A 19093-nucleotide genomic window follows, 5' to 3' on the forward strand; every position below is an offset into this window, starting at 1 on the left:
CCTGGAATCTTCCTCTCCCATCAGGGAGATGGGAGGAATGCTAGCAACAGACAAGACTTAAAGGGAGAGCTGCCAGCCAAACACTTGTATAAAGTTATTTACATCTACTAACTCCTTTAATCATCCTAGTAACTCCATGAAGTGGAAACTATACCCTCTTTAAAGATGAGAAGGGGCGCCTGGGTGGCTCAGTGGGTTAAGCCGCTGCCTTCGGCTCAGGTCATGATCCCAGGTCCTGGGTTCAAGCCCCACATCGGGCTTTCTGCTCAGCAGGGAGCCTGCTTCCTCCTCTCTCTCTCTCTGCCTGCCTCTCTGCCTACTTGTGATTTCTGTCAAGTAAATAAATAAAATCTTAAAAAAAAAGATGAGAAAATTGCTGTACTGAGGGTCAGGGCTACTGTCTGGGGACTGACAATCATCCTCAAGTGGCAAAGTTTCTTCCCCTGAAACTAAGGGAAAGAATGTTCAAGGTGTATAGAGGAAAATCTGTGAACAGAGGACCCACACCCCCTACTGGACGGAGCCTCTCATTGCTGCAGGAGAGATGAAGGTCAGAGCCGCTAAGCCGCAGTCGGGGCGGGGCTTCTGTCGGGGGAGGAGCCAAGGCCCTGCCCCCTGCCCCCTTCCGGAGGGCGAGTCATTTCCGTCCGCCGAGGAACAGAGAAAGCAACCGGCGGAGTTGCGGGCAGAGCGCCTCGGGCAGGAATTCCCTGGTCGCAAGTGGCAAGTGAGCTCCGGTTGGGACGGTGAGCGCAGGACCGAGTCAGGGGTGCGCGCGAGCTTCTTGGCCTTTGCCCTGGAATGTTAGGGTCGGGTTCGCCGCGGGACTGAGCGGGGCGTCGTCGCCTGGGAAACGGCGCGAGCCGGCGACAGGCGAGAGGGTGGGATTTCCGGATCCTTCAGCGGAAGAAGGGAAATTCTTCTTCGAGAAATTATTCGCCCGGGGGGCGAGAGGAGGCGGGACTTCCTGTAGCAATTTGAGAGCGACCTGCCACTCAAACCTGTTTACCTGTTTCCCTTCAGGCTGGCGCCCGGGATGGCCGAGGTGGAGGCCCAGGGCCGCCTGTGGCTGGAGAGTCCCCCTGGGGGCGCGCCCCCTATCTTCCTGCCCTCAGATAGACAAGTCCTTGTCCTGGGCCGGGGACCCTTGACCCAGGTTACCGACCGGAAGTGCTCCAGAAACCAAGGTGGGCGGGGCCGGAGCTGTGGGGGGTGTGGCCCGCTGCTGGCGCGGGAACTCCGTCTTGGGGAAAGGGGGACAGCCAGTCCAGTAAAAGGGAGCTGCTTGGCCACCGGGCTGGATCTAGTCCTGAAGTTGGTAGGTGCCCTCTGGGGAGCATAGAAAGAGAAATGCTGTGCCTGATCTGGAACTAGCCAGACCCCTTAGTGGGGAGGGGTGGAGCCAATCCCGAGACAGTTCTCAGAGGAGGATGCTCACAGGTCACCGTGAAGGTTTGAGTCAGGTCACGACCCTTCCCAAGGAGAGAGCCCATCCTTTAGTACTTTTAAGTACTTGTTTTTAAGCAGAGCTGGGGGGTAATGGGCGAAGCCGAGGACCTGCATCTAGCCACGCGCGTCATCGAGGAGAAGCCAGTTCTATACAGAAAAATGCCCGCCCTGCTCCTAGGCGAGAACCGCCTCACAGGCAGTCCTGAGGCCTCTGATTACTGCATGTCAAGGAGACAGCCGATCCCATTTGAAAATAAACTGCTTTCCCTCCCGAGTGGGATGTAGCGTCCCCATCGCATGGCCTGAAGCTGGCCATCCTCCCAATAGTGGGGAAGGCACTCGCACAAGGATGCACATTCTGACTCCACACTCTCAACCCTCAGTGGAGCTGGTCGCAGACCCCGGGACCAAGACTGTGACAGTGAAACAGGTACCAGTTCCTCGGCAGGTCTGGGGGTGGCGGAATGGCAACTCAGCAGGTCCATTGGAAAGACCTGGTTTGGAGGGGAGCGGGTGTGGCGAGTAGAGAAGATCACGTAGAGCTGCCGCTTCAGCCGGTATCCATCCACATTTAAAGTGGATAAGACTGGAGCCTGTAACTTTCACGCATCCCTGATTGGTGGTATACAGTGGAAAGGCGGGGCTTACCGGTCTGATTGGCAGGTGGGGAAAGGTAGTCCTTGGCCGGGGGGGTTGAATCAGAAGGGCTGTTGGTTCAGGATGCAGTCAGTCCCAGCTCCTCCCTCTCCTTCTGCAGCTGGGAATTAACCCCTCAACTGCTGGGACCCAGGAGCTGGCTCCGGGGTCAGAAGGTTCTCTGAGGTTGGGGGACACACTGTATTTGGTCAACGGCCTCCACCCGCTAACCCTGCGCTGGGAAGAGGCCCGCACGCCTGAATCCCAGCAGGACACTCCGCCCCGCACCCCTCCGGTGGCTCCAGACGTGGCACAGGATGTTGAGCCGCAGAAAAAGCGGATGCGAAAGTCATCCCCGGGCTGGGAGAAGTTCGAGAAGCTGCTAGTGTTTACTGCACCTGGGGTGAAGCCCCGCGGCAAGGTGAGGCGGAGGGAGCCACACAGACTGCCCCCCGCCCCCCGCAGGTCCTTCAGCCTCCCTTAGCTTCTGCTTTTTTGTGAAGCAAACCTGATGACAAATTCAGGGGATATTGTAAGCCTTGAGGAAATCGATGTCTATCAGCCCCTGCCTGACCCACTGAAACCGCAGGAGGGAACACCCATCATTTTAGCACAGGTCCGGAGCCTCGAGCTCATGGGGCCCCAGGCCACCCGCTCCGAGCCCCACTGGTCTCACCAGTAAACTGATGAGCCGGAGAAAAGCTCGTGGCGCCTCCTCGACGCGGGGTTAGCACCTGAGCAACTTCACTCTTGTTTTTATTTTCCCAGTCGGCCTTCTGAGGCGGAGGCCAGAGGAGGTGGGTGGGTAGGACGTGAACCCCATTTTAAAACTGCCAGCCCTGGGGCTTCGAAGGAGTAGGAGACGGTACAGTGTAGATCTCAGGCTGTGCACTCCGGGAGGGGCAGGGACCCATCTTTGCCGTGGACCTTCCTTCCGTAAGATGTGCGGGTGCTCTGTGACTCAGTTTCCCCTTGGGTGACAGGTGAGTGGTAACATCTCTACCTTGCAGGGGTGACGTGACGCAGCCTGTGAGCCCGGGGATCAGAGGCATAACAGGGTTGATGTTCCTCTTTTCTTGTTGACGTCAGGTGGCCGGCTTTGATCTGGACGGGACCCTCATCACCACACGCTCTGGGAAGGTCTTTCCCACTGGCCCCAGCGACTGGAGGTGAGAAGAGGCAGAACAAGATGGGCAGTGAGAGTGAGGCTGGCACCCCCCTCCCCACCCCGTGGGGCTCCGGGTCACCCTTCTGCTTTCCCATCCGCCCCAGGATCTTGTATCTCGAGATTCCGCGGAAGCTCCGGGAACTGGATGCCGAGGGCTACAAGGTGTGTGTGCTTCTGCGTGCGGTGACCGGGTCGCAGGGCAGGCCGGGGCTCTGGTGAGGAGGGCGTCAAGTGACATCCCTGTGCTCCCCAGCTGGTGATCTTCACCAACCAGATGGCCATTGGGCGTGGGAAGCTGCCAGCAGAGGAGTTCAAGTCTAAAGTGGAGGCCGTGGTGGAGAAACTGGGGCTCCCCTTTCAGGTGTGGCTGCAGGGGAGTCTGAGGGCCATGGAGGTGGAGGGATGGGGACCTAGAGGGAGGGGCAGAGAGGAGGAAACAGAGACCGAGGGAGAAGGTACAAAATCCAGGGGGAGGTGAGGGGGAGGGCTGGGGACCCTGGGAGCAGCCAGAGGCCCTGGGCGGTTCTGCTGACAGAAACCCCGTATAAATGGCAGGTTCCCGGGCACCGGGAGCTCTCTGGGTTGGTGAGGATTGGGGCAGCATCCCTGGCACCCACGTGCCCTCGAAGGATTACAGGAACGAACCCAGGATGGTGTCTGACTTCCGCCCACAGGTGCTGGTGGCCACGCACGCCGGCTTGTACCGGAAGCCGGTGGTCGGCATGTGGGACCATCTGCAGGAGCAGGTGAGTGGCGGCCTCCCCCCGGCTCCCCTCTTCCCTCACTCAGCCCAGGCTCCCCCTGCAGGTCTGTGGGTACATGAGGGCGGGACTCCTGAACCCTGAAGACCCGAGTGGGTGGGCAGGAGATCACACGTTCGTGCGTTCTTCTGTGTGTGCGTTTGTTCTGAAGCGCGACGCTGAAGGTCAGCGTACAGGACAGACGTGCTGGGCGCTCACGTACCCGTAAGGGCGCAGGCTGTGGATGCAGACGGGTGTGTGAGCTAGCAGGAGGGCTGAAGCGAGGGATGGCAGGGTTTACCTACGGTGGGCAGGTCATGCCTTTCCCAGGTGCTCTCGGAGGTCTGCAGCTGGGGAGGGAGGGAGCCACGTGGGTAGCTAGAAGAGCGGTCTAGGTCGGAGTAGCTGCAAGTAGAAAGGTCCTGAAGCAGGGCTGTGACTAGTGTGTTCTGTTCCGGGACCATGAGGTCTGGGCAGCTGGAGCTTAGTGGATGATGGGATGAGGCTGGGGCATGAGGTCAGAGAGCTGGCAGGTGAGAGACTGTGAGGGGGGCCTCAGGTAAGGGTTTCCCTTTTACCAGCCCAGGAGCAAAGGGTGCTCAGGAGGGTTGGGAGGGGAGGAAGCTCGGGAAGTAGGAACTGGCACCCTCTGGTGGCCGAGTGAGGAACAGACGGGTGAGGGCAGAAGCCCAGAGCCCAGAGCCCAGCCGCCTGGATGGACAGTCCAGGTCCAGGTGGTGGCAGTGAAGGAGGGAAGGGGCCTGACACAGGGCACAGACAGAGCGGAGCAGCCCCATGGCACCCTGTAGTATTCCAGGGGAACAGATGCGGGAGTGGCGTCCTTAATGCCTACGGGCTTCTCACTTGTCCCTCCCAGGCCAACGAGGGTATGCCCATCTCCATCAGGGACAGTGTCTTCGTGGGAGGTAAGGACCCAGGGCTGGGGAGAGTGTGGATCCCCCAGGGCCAGGGACTTCTGTCCCCAAGGTCGCTGGTGACATGGGGGGTGTCTCCTGTGTCCCAGATGCAGCTGGACGCCCAGCCAACTGGGCCCCTGGGCGGAAGAAGAAAGACTTCTCTTGCGCAGACCGTCTGGTGAGGCCCCTGTCCCCTCCTTGCCAGGAGCCGTGTCCCCACCTTGTCTGACGTCTGTGCCCCCATCCCCAATCCTCACCCAGTTCGCACTCAACCTTGGCCTGCCCTTCGCCACACCGGAGGAGTTCTTTCTGAAGTGGCCTGTGGCCGGCTTTGTGCTCCCGACCTTTGACCCGGTGAGGCTCTAGGGACAGGAATGGGGGGCGTGGGGGATGAGGAGGGGGTCACACTCGTCCTGTCCATCTCTCCCAGAGAACCATCTCTCCCTCGGGGCCGCTCTACCTCCCTGAGTCCAGCTCCCTCTTGAGCTCCGACCCCGAAGTGGTGGTCGCCGTGGGATTTCCTGGGGGTGAGACACTCTGACTCCCAACCTGCAGAGGCCCCAGCCCGGTTCTGGGAGCTCAGGCCCCCCCTGACCCTGCCCCTGCTTCACAGCTGGCAAGTCCACCTTCCTCCAGGAGCACCTCGTGTCTGCGGGCTACGTCCACGTGAACAGGGTGAGCCACCGCACCCCCAGGCTACGGGCAGGGGCACCCGAGGTCCTTCCACCCCTGCCCGCCCCCCGCCGACTGTGGGCTCCTCACCAGCTTCCTGCTTCCCCTGCACCTCTGCCGTCCTCCCTCCTGCAGGGTCTCCCCACACCCTCATCCTGCTGTATCCCTGCCCCCCCCACTTAGGGTGTTGCCTCATGTCCCCTAGGACACGCTGGGCTCGTGGCAGCGCTGTGTGACCATGTGTGAGAACGCGCTAAAGCAAAGGAAACGGGTTGTGATCGACAACACCAACCCAGACCCTCCGAGCCGGGCCAGGTACGGGGGTCCCAGGGTGGCCTCTGGGCAGGGGGAGGGGTGGTCAGGGCTCCTGACCAGCCTGCCACCTTCCCGGCCCCGACAGGTACATTAAGTGTGCCCGAGGCGCAGGGGTCCCCTGCCGCTGCTTCCTCTTCACCACCACCCTGGAGCAGGCTCGCCACAACCACCGGGTGAGCCGGCCTGCACCCCTGTGTCGCGCTCCCCTCCGTCCCCCCAGTTCCCGGGCCACCCTTGTGACCCCCGCTCCCCCACCCCCCGCAGTTCCGAGAGATGACGGGCTCCTCCCACGCCCCTGTGTCAGATGTGGTCATGTACGGCTACAGGTAAGCAGCCTCCCTGCAGGGAGGCCCCAGGAGGTGGGGGTGGGGGGGGCCAGCGGGGCGCTGGGCCCGGTCTCACGCCCCCTCGCACCCCCTGGCACCAGAAAGCAGTTCGAGGCTCCGACCCTGGCGGAAGGATTCTCGGCAATCCTGGAGATCCCGTTCCGGCTGAATGTGGAGCCCGCGTTCGAGCGCCTGTACTCCCAGTTCTCGGAGGGCTGAGCGCCCCCCACCTGTCCCTGCCCCTTCCCCTACCTCCACCCCCACCCCCAATAAATCCTGTTTTTCTTTATGCTTGAGCAGCACTGTGCTGGGGAGGAGGGTCTGCTCAGGACAGGCAGGGCTGGGGCACTGGGCTGCTGGCCTGCCCACAGAGGGCAGTTTAGGCTTCTCAGACCCATGGCTGTGGGCACCCTAGACTGAGGCTGGGGAACCCCCAAGGAGGTGGAGGGAGCTCTTCCCTGCCTGCGGCTGCCCAGCTACCGAGCCAGCCGAGGCTCGAGCGATGGGACCCTGAGGACGCGGGCTGGCCCCCCGTTTGGTGAGTGAGAAACCGCATCCTGGACTTGACCTCAGGGGGGTGGCCTGGAGCTGAGCAGTGGCGGGGGGGGGGGGGGGGGGGTCCTGCTACTGTCGGGCCCAGCCTGTGTGCTGCCAGCCAGGTGCAGCCTGATGAGCCCACAGGGACGGAGGCGAGGAGACCGGGTCCCAGAACACGGCCGGCCGGCTCTAGGGAGGACAGGCCACCGGCCACAGCTCACCAGGGACGGACCAGCCACTGAGGGCAGCTCCATGAAGTATGTGGTTCCCTCCCGGCTCGGGTGACTGATCTCAGAGGTGGCCTCCCTCCGAAATCCGTGAGAAACGCGCATTCCTGGTTCCCTGAGAAACGTGCATTCCCGGTCCCCGGCAGCTCAAAGACTCAAACCTGGGGGTGGGCTGGGCTCGACCCCCCCCCCCAACTCCCAAGGCATCTGGACACAGCCTGGTAGCCATTGGGCTTTTAAAAGACTTTATTGGGGACACGTACAGGGGTGGGGACCGTCCTTGGAGACCTCTCCGGCCGCGGTCCTCCATCTCGCTGGGCAGCTGCCATCCCCAGGGGCCCCTGCTCTGAGGCATCTGACCTGCGGGCAGGAGGATCGTGGGAGGGGCTGGCCCGGGCACCCCACGGCTCATGGCCTTGAAACCGCAGCTCTGTCACCTCCTGGGACCAGTGGAATTGGACCTGACTCTCTGCTCTGGTCTCAAGGCCAGGGAGGGCCACACTCTGGCTTCCTAAACTCCACACCCCCCAGGGAGCTGGGAGCCACTCACCAGTTTCGGCAGGGGCCTCGTCTGTGACTCCTGGAGGGGCCCAGCCTGGGGGTGGCCACTACCCCCCCATCTGCGGGGAGGAAGGCAGGGAGGCAATGTCAGCAGCAGGGACGGTGCTGGGGGGCAGGGGAGCTGGGAGGTGGGGGCTGGGGGGGCAGGGAGCCCGGCCTCACCCCGCGCTGCTGCTGCTCCTGCTCCAGGTTCCGCTGCAGGACCTGCTGCTGGTTGGCGATGACGCGCCGGATTCCATTGACGAAGTTGCTCTGGTCGTGGGGGATGAGGCCGATGAAGATCTTCTTCTCCGACGAGTACAGCAGCATGAGCACGCGCACCTCGCACGACGCCTTGTAGGAGAAGTGCACGCAGCCGGCCTGGGGGGCGCAGCGGACACTCACCCACACAGGCCACCTTGTGCCAGCGCATCCTGACGGCTATCCTCGCAGCCCTGGTGTCACTCCCACTCGGGGACCCATGGACTCTGCATCAGGGGGCCCTGAAGTTGGCAGCACCCACGGTCAAGCACCCCACTGGCAGCGAGCACCCCACTGGCAGCGAGCACCCCACTGGCAGCGAGCACGTAGGGCGGCCTTGACCTTGACTGACAGCAGCACATGAGACGCACAGGCCCTGCAGCCCCCAGAAGCCCAGCCCTACAGCCCCCCACATGCAGCCCTAGAGTGGCCGAAGCCCCGTAGCCCTCCACAGCCAACGTGGCCACCGCACTGCCAGCTTGGGGAGTGGACCAAGGGCTCCAGCTGTTACACCGACCCCTGCTCCCCCTGGCCCGGGGTCCCCACCCCCACCTTGCAGGTGATCAAATGGAGCCAGAGGGTTCGCAGGCCCCTGGCGCCAAAGGGGCTCTGCGGTCCCTCTGTGCCCCTTCGGGGGACAGCTGTGGCAGCGGTGGCCGGTGGAAGCCCTTCCTGAGTGCACCGACCGAAGCCCGCAGCAGAGTGCAAGGACCAAAAGAACGCGAACTCTGAACGTGGCAGAGACCCTCGCCCGGCGGTGATCAGTCCAGCTGCGGGACAGACGCTGGCCAGGTGCCGCGACACCCACAAGAATGCAGTGACCGCTGCACTTTCCTTAGCCCTGGAGGATACCTGCCTCCCCTCACTGCTGGAGAAAGTGAGGCCAAGACCCCCTGGCAGAGAACCCAGTGCTCTGAGGGCCCCGGCTGGAAGCAGACAGACCTCCCTGCCTGGCAAGGCGTCCGGGGGAGCCTCGAGTTTTCAATGGTAAACCTGCAGGCCAGTGGCTCCCTATCCCCAGGGAGAGCAGGAACCTGGGAGCACCGGGTCTGCGCTCCGTGGTATCCGCCCCTCCGTGCTCTGAGTGAACCCGGGGCCTGCCTCTGGGCCTCAGTTTCCCCATCTGTAAAGTGGGGTCAGGACCGCAGAGCCCCAAGGGAGTCCATGGACTAGGAGCCAGCACGTGTCCAGACGCAAGGCCAGCCTATGGCCACCAGGGCCACCATGACGCCCCCCCCCCCAGCTGGTGTGGAGAAACGATCCCTGTCACTCATCTCCCGGCCCCACAGCCCGCACCACACTCACAAAGCCGTTGTCCATGATCCGACACAGGCTCTTCAGCGTCTCCAGGTCCTTCGTGAAGTGGAACTGCACCAGGCGCGAGTTCCGGAACAGCGGCACCAGGGTGGTCTGCGGGCCAGCGGGGCAGCTCCGTGACCGGGGGCCCTGCCTCTGCGGTCCCCACACTGTGGCGGCACTGACTTACAACCTCAGGTCCTGTGTGGCCCCCCAACCCCAGCCACTCTCTGCGTCCACCTGCCTGTGCTCGTCACGCCGGCCAGCCACAGGGCCCTTGCACTTCGGAATGTTCTCCATCTGGCAACCCCAGGGTCTCGTCCCTGGGGAAGCACCGTGGCCAGCCCGAGGGCCCCTGCTTCACACTCACCAGTAGCTGCTGCGGGATGAGCTGCATGTACAACTTCCTCGGCCACTGCTCGGTCCTCCTGCGGGGGGCCCCAAGGGGATGAGGGTCACGAAGCTGGGTCTCGCTGGGACCCTGCCTTGGCCTCCCGGCCCCCCTGCCCCCCACTCACAGGATCTCTCCTTGGTTCACGTAGACATGCGAGGGCAGCCACCTCTTGGACCGACTGTTGGGCTCAGGCCTGGGCTTTTGGGGAGAGGAAGAAGGTGACATCAGGAGTGGGGAGGTACCCCAGTCAGGAAGGACACGCTGGTCTCGAGGTCACCCAGGACCCCCCACCCCAGACTCACCTCCTGCCACTCCATGACGCCGCTCCATGCCAGGAACTTGTTGTTGACAATCTGAACCGGGCCCGCGACACCGCCAGGGCCCACGGCCTGTGGAAGCAGAAAAGGGGGCCTGGTAGCCAGAAGCACCCCAGAGGCGGCCACTGGGCAGCCTCCCAGCCGTCCATGAGCCTCGATCCAGCCTCCTTCCTGGCTCCTCAGCCTCCAGGTTGTTGGCAGCCCCAGCGGACTCCCCGGTGCTGGCCCTGCCCTCGGCCTGCTCACAGACCTCCCACGACTCCTGAACGCCCTGGAACCAGTGTCTGATGCTCAGCCTGGGGTACCAAGCCCACAGGGTCGGCCTCTAAGCACTACACAGCCCTATAATTTGCTGCACAGCTGAACACGAGGGGCAAGACACACATTATTCACAAGGAACTTGTAAGGGATGAGTCAGGACACACATCACCCTCCAGAGCCTTCCAGCCACATGCAGTGCTCCCCACAAGCCTGCCTAGGCACGTCCCTGTCCGTGCCCCGCTCCATGCGGGTGTCCCTCCTGGCAGGAGCCACCCCCATCAGGCCCCACGCTCTCGAGGCCTCACCAACCCACCCGCTGTCTGGGGACCCGAGGGCTGGCCTGGGCGCCACGGCACACCTGTTTGCGCGTGGTGATGACCTGCCGGATGGCGTTGACGAAGCCGCTCTGGTCGTAGGGGATGAGGCCCATGAAGATCTTCTTCTTGGACGAGTAGAGCAGCATGAGCACGCGCACCTCGCAGGGGGAGATGTGGGGGAAGAGCATACACCCCGCCTGGGGGAGGGGAGCAGGCGGTCAGGGGCCCCCGGGCAGCCCAAGGGGCCAGATGCCCCTCCGAGCGTGCGCTTCGGGGTCTTCCCCCACCTGGTGAAGCTGGGGTTGGGGCTCCATCTCCCACTCAAGTCCCCCTCTTAATGCCAGTCCCATCCCTTAGAGCAGGACCTGCTTTGCCAGCAGGGCCAGAACAGCCTCCAAGGAGGCCCTGAGCGCAAACCCAGCTCTGCTTGTTCCCAGCTTTGTCACCTGACGCCAATCACCTCGTGTTCCTGGACCTCAGTTTTCCCATCTGTAAAATGGCCTCACAGTAGGCTCCACAGTCCGCGCCACATAAACATTTGTCACATGAGATCCTAGTGCCTCCTCGGTGGGACTTGGGAAACCAGGAGTCCGACAGAGCCCTCGGTGGCGGCTGTCAGGACCGAAGGGGCATGCGCTTCAGAGAATTCCCCAGGCTGTCCGGCCGCCTCTTGTTGCGTAGGGGCCACCTGCTCAGGGAACTTGTCCCCCGCACCTTCGGGACCCGTGTGCAGCGGGTCCTCCCAGAGCTACTGGTAGGACCAGGCAGGGGACATGCCGGGGGCACGGGAGGTGTGCAGACACTGGCCTTCCCTACAGCCTGGGGGCCTCGTTGGCCACGCACAGAGCAAGCCCTCTTGCAAAGTGGTGAATTAAGGGGACCAGTCTCTTCCCCAAGAGTCGACACCGCACCAGTCACAACCCCTGTCTGTCCAGCCCCTGACGGAACAGGAACTGCCTGGACACAGAAGGTCATGACAGGACCCGAAGACAGGAGGGGGCTAGAGGGGTGCTGGTCCCAAAAGGAACCAGGGACTGGAGGGGACCCCAGAGCTCAGGCCCATCGTGTCCTGGGCAGACAACCTACTCTCGCATGTCTCCCACACTGGCACCTGTCCCCTTCCACAACCCAACCACTCTGCCAAAACCGGGGGCAGATGCAACGAGGCCCAGACCACAGGGGCTGCAGAGACCAGGCTGAGATTGACGTCCTGGCGGCCCAGCACCTTAGTCTCCCCGGCTCGCGGCCAGCGGGCCTTTGCCACCCACACAAATCACTTCCCCGAGCACTTTGCACAAACTTACTCCTCGTAACAGCCCCACACAGGGAATCCGGGCACTAGCCCTGGTTGCCAGAGGAGGAAGGAGCCTTCCCACAGAACATTCTGCCCCCTACTGCCCCCGCCCCCCGCCACCCCAGCCAGGGTGGTCCCGCAGACGCTGCTCTACCTGAGACCCCCACTTCCAGAGGGACCAAGATGCCACGGAGAGAGCGTGCCCCCCAGGCCCCCACCTCCCGCTGTGCTAGGTCCTCACGCGCTCAGGAGGGGCCCCAACCCCCCTACTCACGAAGCCGTTGCCCATCACGCGGCAAAGCCCCTTGAGGGAGTCGCAGTCTCTGTTGGTGAAGTGGAACTGCGCCAGCTGGGAGTTGCGGAACAGGGGGCCCAGGGTGGTCTGTGGGCAACAAGGGGACCTCTGGGTCACTGCAGGGGGTGGGGGGAGGGGGGGTTGCTGGGGGGGGGGGGGGGCCCACAGGGGACCAGAGGCAGGTCTTACCAGCAGCTGCTGCGGGATGAGCTGCATGATCAGCTTCTGGGGCCACTGGTCAGTCTCCCTGCGGGGGGGTGGGGCAGAGTCAGGGGAGCCCCTCCCCCCGGCCGCCCCCACCCTGACACCCCTGGGCCCGCCTCTACTCACAGGTTCTCGCCCTGGTTCACGTAGGCCTGGCAAGGGAGGGCCCGCTTCAGTTTCGCGGTGGAGTCTGAGTAGGGTCGGCGCTTCTGTCGTGGGAGCAGGAGGGGTCACTGGACACGACCCAGATGCCCCAGGCTGCCCCACCCGCAGAGGCCAGACCCCAGCGCCCGCGGGGACTCACAGGAGACCGGCCGCAGCTCACCTCCTGCCACTCGAGGACGCCGCTCCAGGCCAGCAGTTTGTTGCTGAGCCGGTGCTCGCCCACGGCCAGGCCCCCGAGGGCGAGACCGGGCGAGGAGGGCCCGATGGGACCCAAGGCGCCGAACACCCGAGCACCTTGCTGCAGCAGAGGGGAGCAGGGAAACGGAGGCTGAGGGACCCGTAAGGGCAGGCTATCCCCCACCAATGTACCTCGCAACGTTCAGACCCAAATCCCCTGCTCGGCAACTCCCAGAACCACATCGAAAGCCCGTTCCCAGGGCTCAAGACCCCAAGCAGCCGGCCTCCACGCGCTTGTCCTGGCGCTACTCCAGAACCCGAGCCCCCCAGACCGTCCTCGGCACCTCCACACTGGTCCTTCCTCCTCCAGACCTCGCTCCAGCTGCGCGCTCGGCCTTGAACGCCCTCCCACCCCCTTCAGGAGATGCCATCCACTCTCGCCCCTGGCCTAAGCCAATTCTTAGTCCCTCTGTCCCCATCCAACTCCAAGAACTCTCTGGGGGCCCAGGGCCTCCTCGGAGCCTCCACCACGCACAGGCCAGCCCGCACCACGGCTGGCTGCCTGGCGCACTGGTTTGCCACGACACCCCCCACCCACCGCCCCGCTCAAAATTCTCCCAAAGCTCCGCGTGGCCCTCAAGACGAGTCCAGACGGACCCTCCCCCTCCAGCTCCCGCCAAGCCTTTCAGGGGGGTCATGGGCCCTCCTGCCCTGCAGACCCCATGCTGCAACCACACCAGGTCGACCTCAGGGGGGAGGAGATAAAACACACAGAGCCATCCAGGGAGGCGGGGACACTTCTGGAACGGGCAGTGTACCACCACCTGGAGGGTCTCAAACAACATCTCAAGAGCGTTTGCCGAACACCAGGAGAACGTTCCAGCAACAAAGCCAAGGAAAGCTCCACATTCTACTCTTCCCAGGGCACTCTCCCAGCTATCTTCTTTTTTTTTTTTTTTTTTTTTTTTTTTAAACCCAAAACATCTCAAAGCAAACAAGGTAAGGCTCTGGAACAGGCTGGCAGCGAGAAAGCCCCAGAAACCTCCCTCGTAAATACCTCCAAGCAGCAAAAGAAGTAACAGTTGTTACTTCCCATCGTACTACTGATGGGCGCCCTCCACATTTCCTACACAGCACACAGATGTCTCCGGTCCCAAAAGGACAGGCAGTAAAAGTGTTTCGTCGGGGCTTCAAAAGTAAACAGGAAAACCTGAGCCAGCATGTCCTCGATCTGGGCAGGTGATCCTGGAATTTGGGCAGTGGTATCAAACCAGGAAGAAAACCAGAGAGCATCCCGCTGTAGGAACGCGCTGGTGCGTGTCCCGGGCCGGGCGGCGTCTGAGATGCAGGACAGGTGCCGAAGCCCTGGGTTTGCAGGTGCCCCACGTGGGGCACAGAGAGTCTAACAACAGCTGCTCAGAGCACACAGCCAAAAGGCCTTTGCGGATCCTGGCGAATGCGCTCAAGGACCCAGGGCCGAGTAACCTGCAGGCGCACGTGTTTAAAGTCGGCTTTGGCTGGGAGGGCGAGCTGACCCCGCAGCACCTGAAAGATGTTTTGGTCTAGGACGTAAGCACCGGGAACACTTACCCAAAAGCTCAGGTCTACTGGTAACAAGCAGACGCGCCCGTCAAAGTGGAGGACAGTAAGGGGCTCCGCTTCACTGCAATCCCAGAGGAACTCTCCCAGCTGGGCAAGTGTGTGCAAAATCTGCCTGCGCCTCTGACATGTAAATTGTTTACAGGGAAGCCTGTTTCCTACTCCGGAGATCGAAAGCCTTACCAGCACATTTAAAGACCCCGGAAACGCTCCTGACAACTAAATGAGACTGCTGAACTGGGGGGGGGGGGCGAGCCAGTGGAGGGAAGGGATAAGTGTAAGTTGTGGGAGGCGTTCAGAGGCTTGATAACTACATTGAAGATCCCAGGAAGCCTCTTTAAGGCTCGTGTGGGGCCGCCACAGCGGCATGCCGTGCGCAACGACGGGGCAGTGGAGGGAAGCAGTGAACTCCAGAGCCAGCCTAGGGCAAAACGCACATCTGGGCGAGCGTGAAACGCCAGGATGTGCAGTTTTACTATTATTCCAAGTACGCCTGAACGTTTCTGCGTGCGTAATTTGGGTCTGGGGAAGCGGGTGTAGTTAATGTACCTGCAAAGCCAGGTGTTTACGTTGGGGCCTGCTGCACTCCGTACGGGCTTCCCTTACCTGGGCGGGCGTGCGAACCCTGGGCGCGCACGCCACGGGCTCCGTGCGGGCCCGGAGAAGAACACCCCCAGGTGCAACACCTGGGCACGCGAGTTTAAGACGCGGGCCCCTCTCGCCGAGGCCCCTCAGACCCCCCCCCATTTCCAGATTTCCTGCCCGAAGAGAGACCCAACTTTCCAATTGGAAAAACCAGCGTGCACGCCGCGCGCCCGCCCCCCACCCCGCGTTTAAATCGGGACGCGGAGTCAGCAGTAATTTGAGCCCTCCCCGCCCCCGTACCCCACCCCCGCCACCCCAGCCCAAACGCGCAACAAAGGGGAGAGCCCGGCGCGTACCACCCGGGGGGGGGTTCCACGGGGGAACCCGGTGCCACTCGGAACCACCCCTAGGGTCACCCGGAGACCCCAGAGAGGAGGGGGCCGCGGACAAAGACCCGAGCCCGGGGGAGGGGCCGGCGGGGGCGGGGCCGTGGAAAGCTCTGGAAAAAAGGCGGGGGGCTCACCATGGGAGGGGCCGAGCGGGCCCGGATCCGCGGCGGCTGCGGGCCGCGAGGGCTGGCCGGCCAGGAACGCGAGCGGGCGGCGCGCACCGTGAGGGGCCGCGGGGGGCGACCGCGACCCCCGAGGGGGCCCCCAGCGCCGGAGCGGTACGGAGCGCGGCGCGGACGGACCATGGCGGGCACGGGCCGAGTGGGCTGGGGGTTGCCACGGGCCACACGGGGGGCTGCAGGCTCCACCGACTGAGGGGCGCGGGCGCGCGGCTTCGGGGGAGACGGGCAGGGCTGTACCAAGCGCGGGGGACGCGCCGCTGGAGAGGGGTCGCCGCGGCCAAACCACTGCGGCGAGCGGGGGAGCGCGGCGCGTACCAAGAGCGTCCGCGAGGGGGCGTGGCCGGGCTGTACCAAAACAGGGCCGGGGGAGCCTCAGGAAACGGAGAGGGTGTGTGGGGCGGGGAACACGGCCATTGGAAGATACTCTGGGCGGCTCGAGCTACAGGGGGAGGAACTGAGGGGACGTTCGCGCAGCAGCTTCAGGGGGGTGTGGCGGGAGAGGCCATACCGAAGGATGCGGGGGGGATTGGTGAACGTAGAAGACGATACCAAGTTGGCTACGGGCTGGGCGGACAGAACACCGAGAGACCCCACCTTGAGTGCGGGACCCGCGGAGTCGGGACACTACACCAACGGACCTCAGAAAGAGGGGGAATAAGGAATAGGGGTCTGGGAGTAAAGGAGCCTACCTAGAAGTTTGGAGATACAGATCGTACCTTGCACCAGGGGAGGACTTAATGTTTGGAGGCCGTGACGTGGCTAGGTGGACCGGAGACCACAAATCCCAGAGGCCCTTGCGCGGCATGGGCGGGGCCAGACATCCCAGGACAGCCGCCAGTCATTGCTGTGTGCCCATTGGAGCCTGTCCCCCAGGCCCCGCCCACCGCTCTAGGTACCTCCTCCCGCTTCTTGCCGCCCGCTTTGCGAGGCTGGAATCACTGATTTACTCGTTCACTCAACTGTTGCATGCCTGCGTATTCACTTACTAGAAGTTGTGTAACATTTCTTGCTTAAATTTGCGTGTTTGAATCGTGGATAGTGGGTAACCGTGAAGTGGTTATGAGGATTAAATGAGTTAAAGTAGTAGGACTGGTACTCAGCATGGTAATGACTTAAATGTTAACTTTTTCTTTTCTTTTTTAAAGACTTTGTTAGAGAGACACAACGAGAGAGGGAACACAAGCAGGAGGAGCGGGAGAGGGAGAAGCAGGCTTCCCGCTAAGCAGGGAGCCCGATGTGGGGCTCGATCCCAGGACCCCGGAATCAGGACCTGAGTCCAAGCCAGACGCTTAACGACTGAGCCTCCCAGGCGCCCCTTAAATGTTAACTTTTTCTTTTCTTTTCTTTTCTTTTCTTTTAAATATTTTAACAGACAGAGGTCACAAGTATGCAGGGAGGCAGGCGGGGGAGGGGGGAAGCAGGCTCCTGGCTGAGCAGAGATTCCCAGGACCCTTGATCCCAGGTCCTCGATCCCAGGACCCCAAGATCATGACCTGAGCTGAAGGCAGAGGCCCAACCCACTGAGCCACCCAGGCGCCCCTAACTTTTTCTTTAAACAAACAAACAAACAAACAAAAAAGTCATTGTGAAGAACACCAGGTGATTAAAATAAAAACTTCTAAAAATCATTATTAGTACTATTATTTCCATTCTGTGCGGGCAGTGAGTATATTGTGATGACCAAAAGAGACTGGGTCCCTCAAGGAGCCCAAGATCCAGTGGAGAAGACAAATAATCACACTTTGGGATAAGTGTTACAAATAGTGCAAGTACATAGGACAAGGGCATGGTGGCCATGAAGAGCCAAGGAAGTGACCTTTACGCGGCCTGTGATTCTATTTGGGCTGGAAGAGTCCTACGATGAGGGAAGAGCGAGGGCGCAAATCCTGAGAGTGGAAAGAGAGTAAAGGAAGTGAGCATGGCTGGAGTGGATTGAGGGTAGAGGAGAGTGGTGGATATGAGGAGGTGCCAGGCAGGGCCCATAAGCAGAGTCCTACGGCCTTAGGTTGGAATTTGAATTTTAATCTCTCTGCTGGAGAACCTTCGGAAGGTTTTCAACAAGGGAGTGGGATAGACTCACTTGTTCTTAAACAGTTCGTTCATAGAATGCACAGAAACATGCACACAGTATTCTGCAAGTCTACGGAAACACGTGGGACCCACAGTTGCCTCTGAGGAGAGAAGGCAGCAGACCAAGGGAATGGGGTCACCGGCGTGGAAGGGAACTCAATTTACTCTCGGACTATTTGGAATTCTCTCCGGACACAAACGTTGCCTACTGAAAAATAATCTTTGAAATATTTACATCTTTTCTGAAGGATTCCCCTGGCTGCAATGTTGAAAATCAGATGGAAGGGGAGGAATGAAAGCAGAAGGGCAGAGAGAAGACAGTGCCAATAATCCAGACAGGAGGCACAGACGGGATGGACGGCAGGCAGAGTGGCCACAGTGGAGGTGATCATTTGCACAATTCATTTCAAGCTGGAGCCCAAAGGACTTGTGTAGAGAGCGAGAGAAAGAGGAGGGAAGGATGAGGCCAAGGTGTTTGCCTATTACAGGGATGCTGCTCTGTAAGTCAGGGAGCTGACTCTGGGGGCAGATGGAAATCCCTTCTTCTGTGATATGTTAATTTTGAGATGTTGACTAAGCAATGTGGATAGGGGAGGCGGGAGATGCAACTTCAGGAGTCTTCCATCTCCAGTCAAGGAGACACTGAGTCCACAAAGAGTACGTTTGTAGACAGGGACCAGGATACGCCATCCCTTTAGAGGTGAGAGCCCTGAGAACAACCAGCAGATGAGAAGGAGGGGTGGCCCGTGAAACAGGCGAACCCCTGAGCCACAAAGTATTTCCAGTCCTTGTTTGCCTCACCCACAAAGCCGCCTGCCCAGGCCTGGACTTGGATTGTGACCAAATGGAGTCTGTGCTGTCTGGACGCAGCCCGCAAGTTAGATACCAGCAGTTACCTCCAGACCCCTGACAATCACCCTTGTCAGAACAACGGAGCACCGGCAGCAGCAAGGAGACAGAACCACGGGGACAGAAGCATCCTTAATTTCCCTAAGTCCTCATTTCTCACCATTCTCTTTGGTCCAAGACTTCACAATCTCTTGCCTAGATAACACCCTCCTAACTCTTGCCACCATGTCTCTCCCTTCGCTAACCAAAATACTCCAGTGGCTTCCCAATCCCCTTAGAATTCAACACAAACTTCCCCTAATGCTTGTGTGGGACCCCTGCTGCTCTATCCAGACCAATCTCTTCCACATCCTTCCTGCTCTCCATCATCCTTCAACTCCCGTGAGGACACACACGTGGGTAGGAATTCCCAGGATCATCTAAGCAGAGAAAGTTGTGCCAGGATACACTCCAGTGAGAGCAAAATGGAAACATCCCAGAATGCGAAATAAAAATGTAGGCCGGAATTCTAAGTCATACTACAGTATGGCCCTTGAAGCCAACCGGCTTACCCGGTGTGCCAGTCTGAAAGACAGCTGCCCATTTCATCAGTGGAACCTGCCACCCAGGCTGGCAGGCCAATATGACTAAGCCATTCTGCTCCCATCTGTGGTGCTGTACGCTTCCTGCAAAGTAGCGGTCTGTTACCAAACCTGTTTATGCCAGTTGCTTTAAGTTAATAACTTAATCCTATCAAACCACTGAAATATTAATTCAAGAGAGTTGTTTATATGATAAGCAGGTTGCCTGCATTGGAGAAATAAAAGTGAGTTACTTAAAAAAAAAAAAAAGACAAAACAGGGGCGCTGGGGTGGCTCAGTTGGTTGAGCATCTGACTCTTGATTTAGATTCAGGTCATGATCTCACGGGTC

General features: G+C 60.9%; 2 protein-coding genes across 6 annotated transcripts; one reads left to right on the forward strand and one right to left on the reverse strand.

Annotated features, from left to right (window-relative positions):
* The first annotated feature begins 655 nt into the window (after positions 1–655).
* LOC111160596 (polynucleotide kinase 3'-phosphatase) lies at positions 656–7826 on the forward strand. Of its 4 annotated transcripts, none has more exons than XR_002641493.1 (19): positions 656–746; positions 1024–1187; positions 1833–1879; positions 2207–2506; positions 3175–3254; positions 3358–3415; positions 3507–3614; positions 3928–3999; positions 4871–4919; positions 5018–5088; positions 5172–5264; positions 5341–5437; positions 5524–5585; positions 5788–5897; positions 5983–6070; positions 6162–6223; positions 6325–6761; positions 6879–7017; positions 7738–7826. XR_002641493.1 is itself a non-coding variant. In XM_022523790.1 (17 exons), the coding sequence occupies exons 2-17, from the start codon at positions 1037–1039 to the stop codon at positions 6440–6442; spliced, it is 1566 nt and encodes a 521-aa protein (XP_022379498.1). In that variant the 5' UTR covers positions 656–746; positions 1024–1036; the 3' UTR covers positions 6443–6822. The 4 variants fall into 4 exon arrangements, 1 of the variants encoding a protein (XP_022379498.1); XR_002641494.1 differs by having other exon boundaries at positions 6883–7017; XR_002641495.1 differs by lacking the exon at positions 656–746 and having other exon boundaries at positions 1133–1187; positions 1628–1879.
* LOC111160597 (prostate tumor overexpressed 1) lies at positions 7212–15584 on the reverse strand. Of its 2 annotated transcripts, XR_002641496.1 has the most exons (13): positions 15216–15584; positions 12492–12629; positions 12293–12375; positions 12152–12209; positions 11942–12049; positions 10415–10570; positions 9781–9867; positions 9603–9676; positions 9455–9512; positions 9094–9198; positions 7711–7908; positions 7538–7607; positions 7212–7347 (listed from the first exon to the last, which is right to left on the reverse strand). XR_002641496.1 is itself a non-coding variant. In XM_022523793.1 (12 exons), the coding sequence occupies exons 1-12, from the start codon at positions 15384–15386 to the stop codon at positions 7596–7598; spliced, it is 1248 nt and encodes a 415-aa protein (XP_022379501.1). In that variant the 5' UTR covers positions 15387–15584; the 3' UTR covers positions 7212–7595. The 2 variants fall into 2 exon arrangements, 1 of the variants encoding a protein (XP_022379501.1); XM_022523793.1 differs by having other exon boundaries at positions 7212–7607.
* Positions 15585–19093: the final 3509 nt, after the last annotated feature.

Source organism: Enhydra lutris, unplaced genomic scaffold (assembly GCF_002288905.1).
Source record: "Enhydra lutris kenyoni isolate GAN:26980312 unplaced genomic scaffold, ASM228890v2 scaffoldscaffold77, whole genome shotgun sequence".
Classification (NCBI taxonomy): Eukaryota; Metazoa; Chordata; class Mammalia; order Carnivora; family Mustelidae; genus Enhydra; species Enhydra lutris.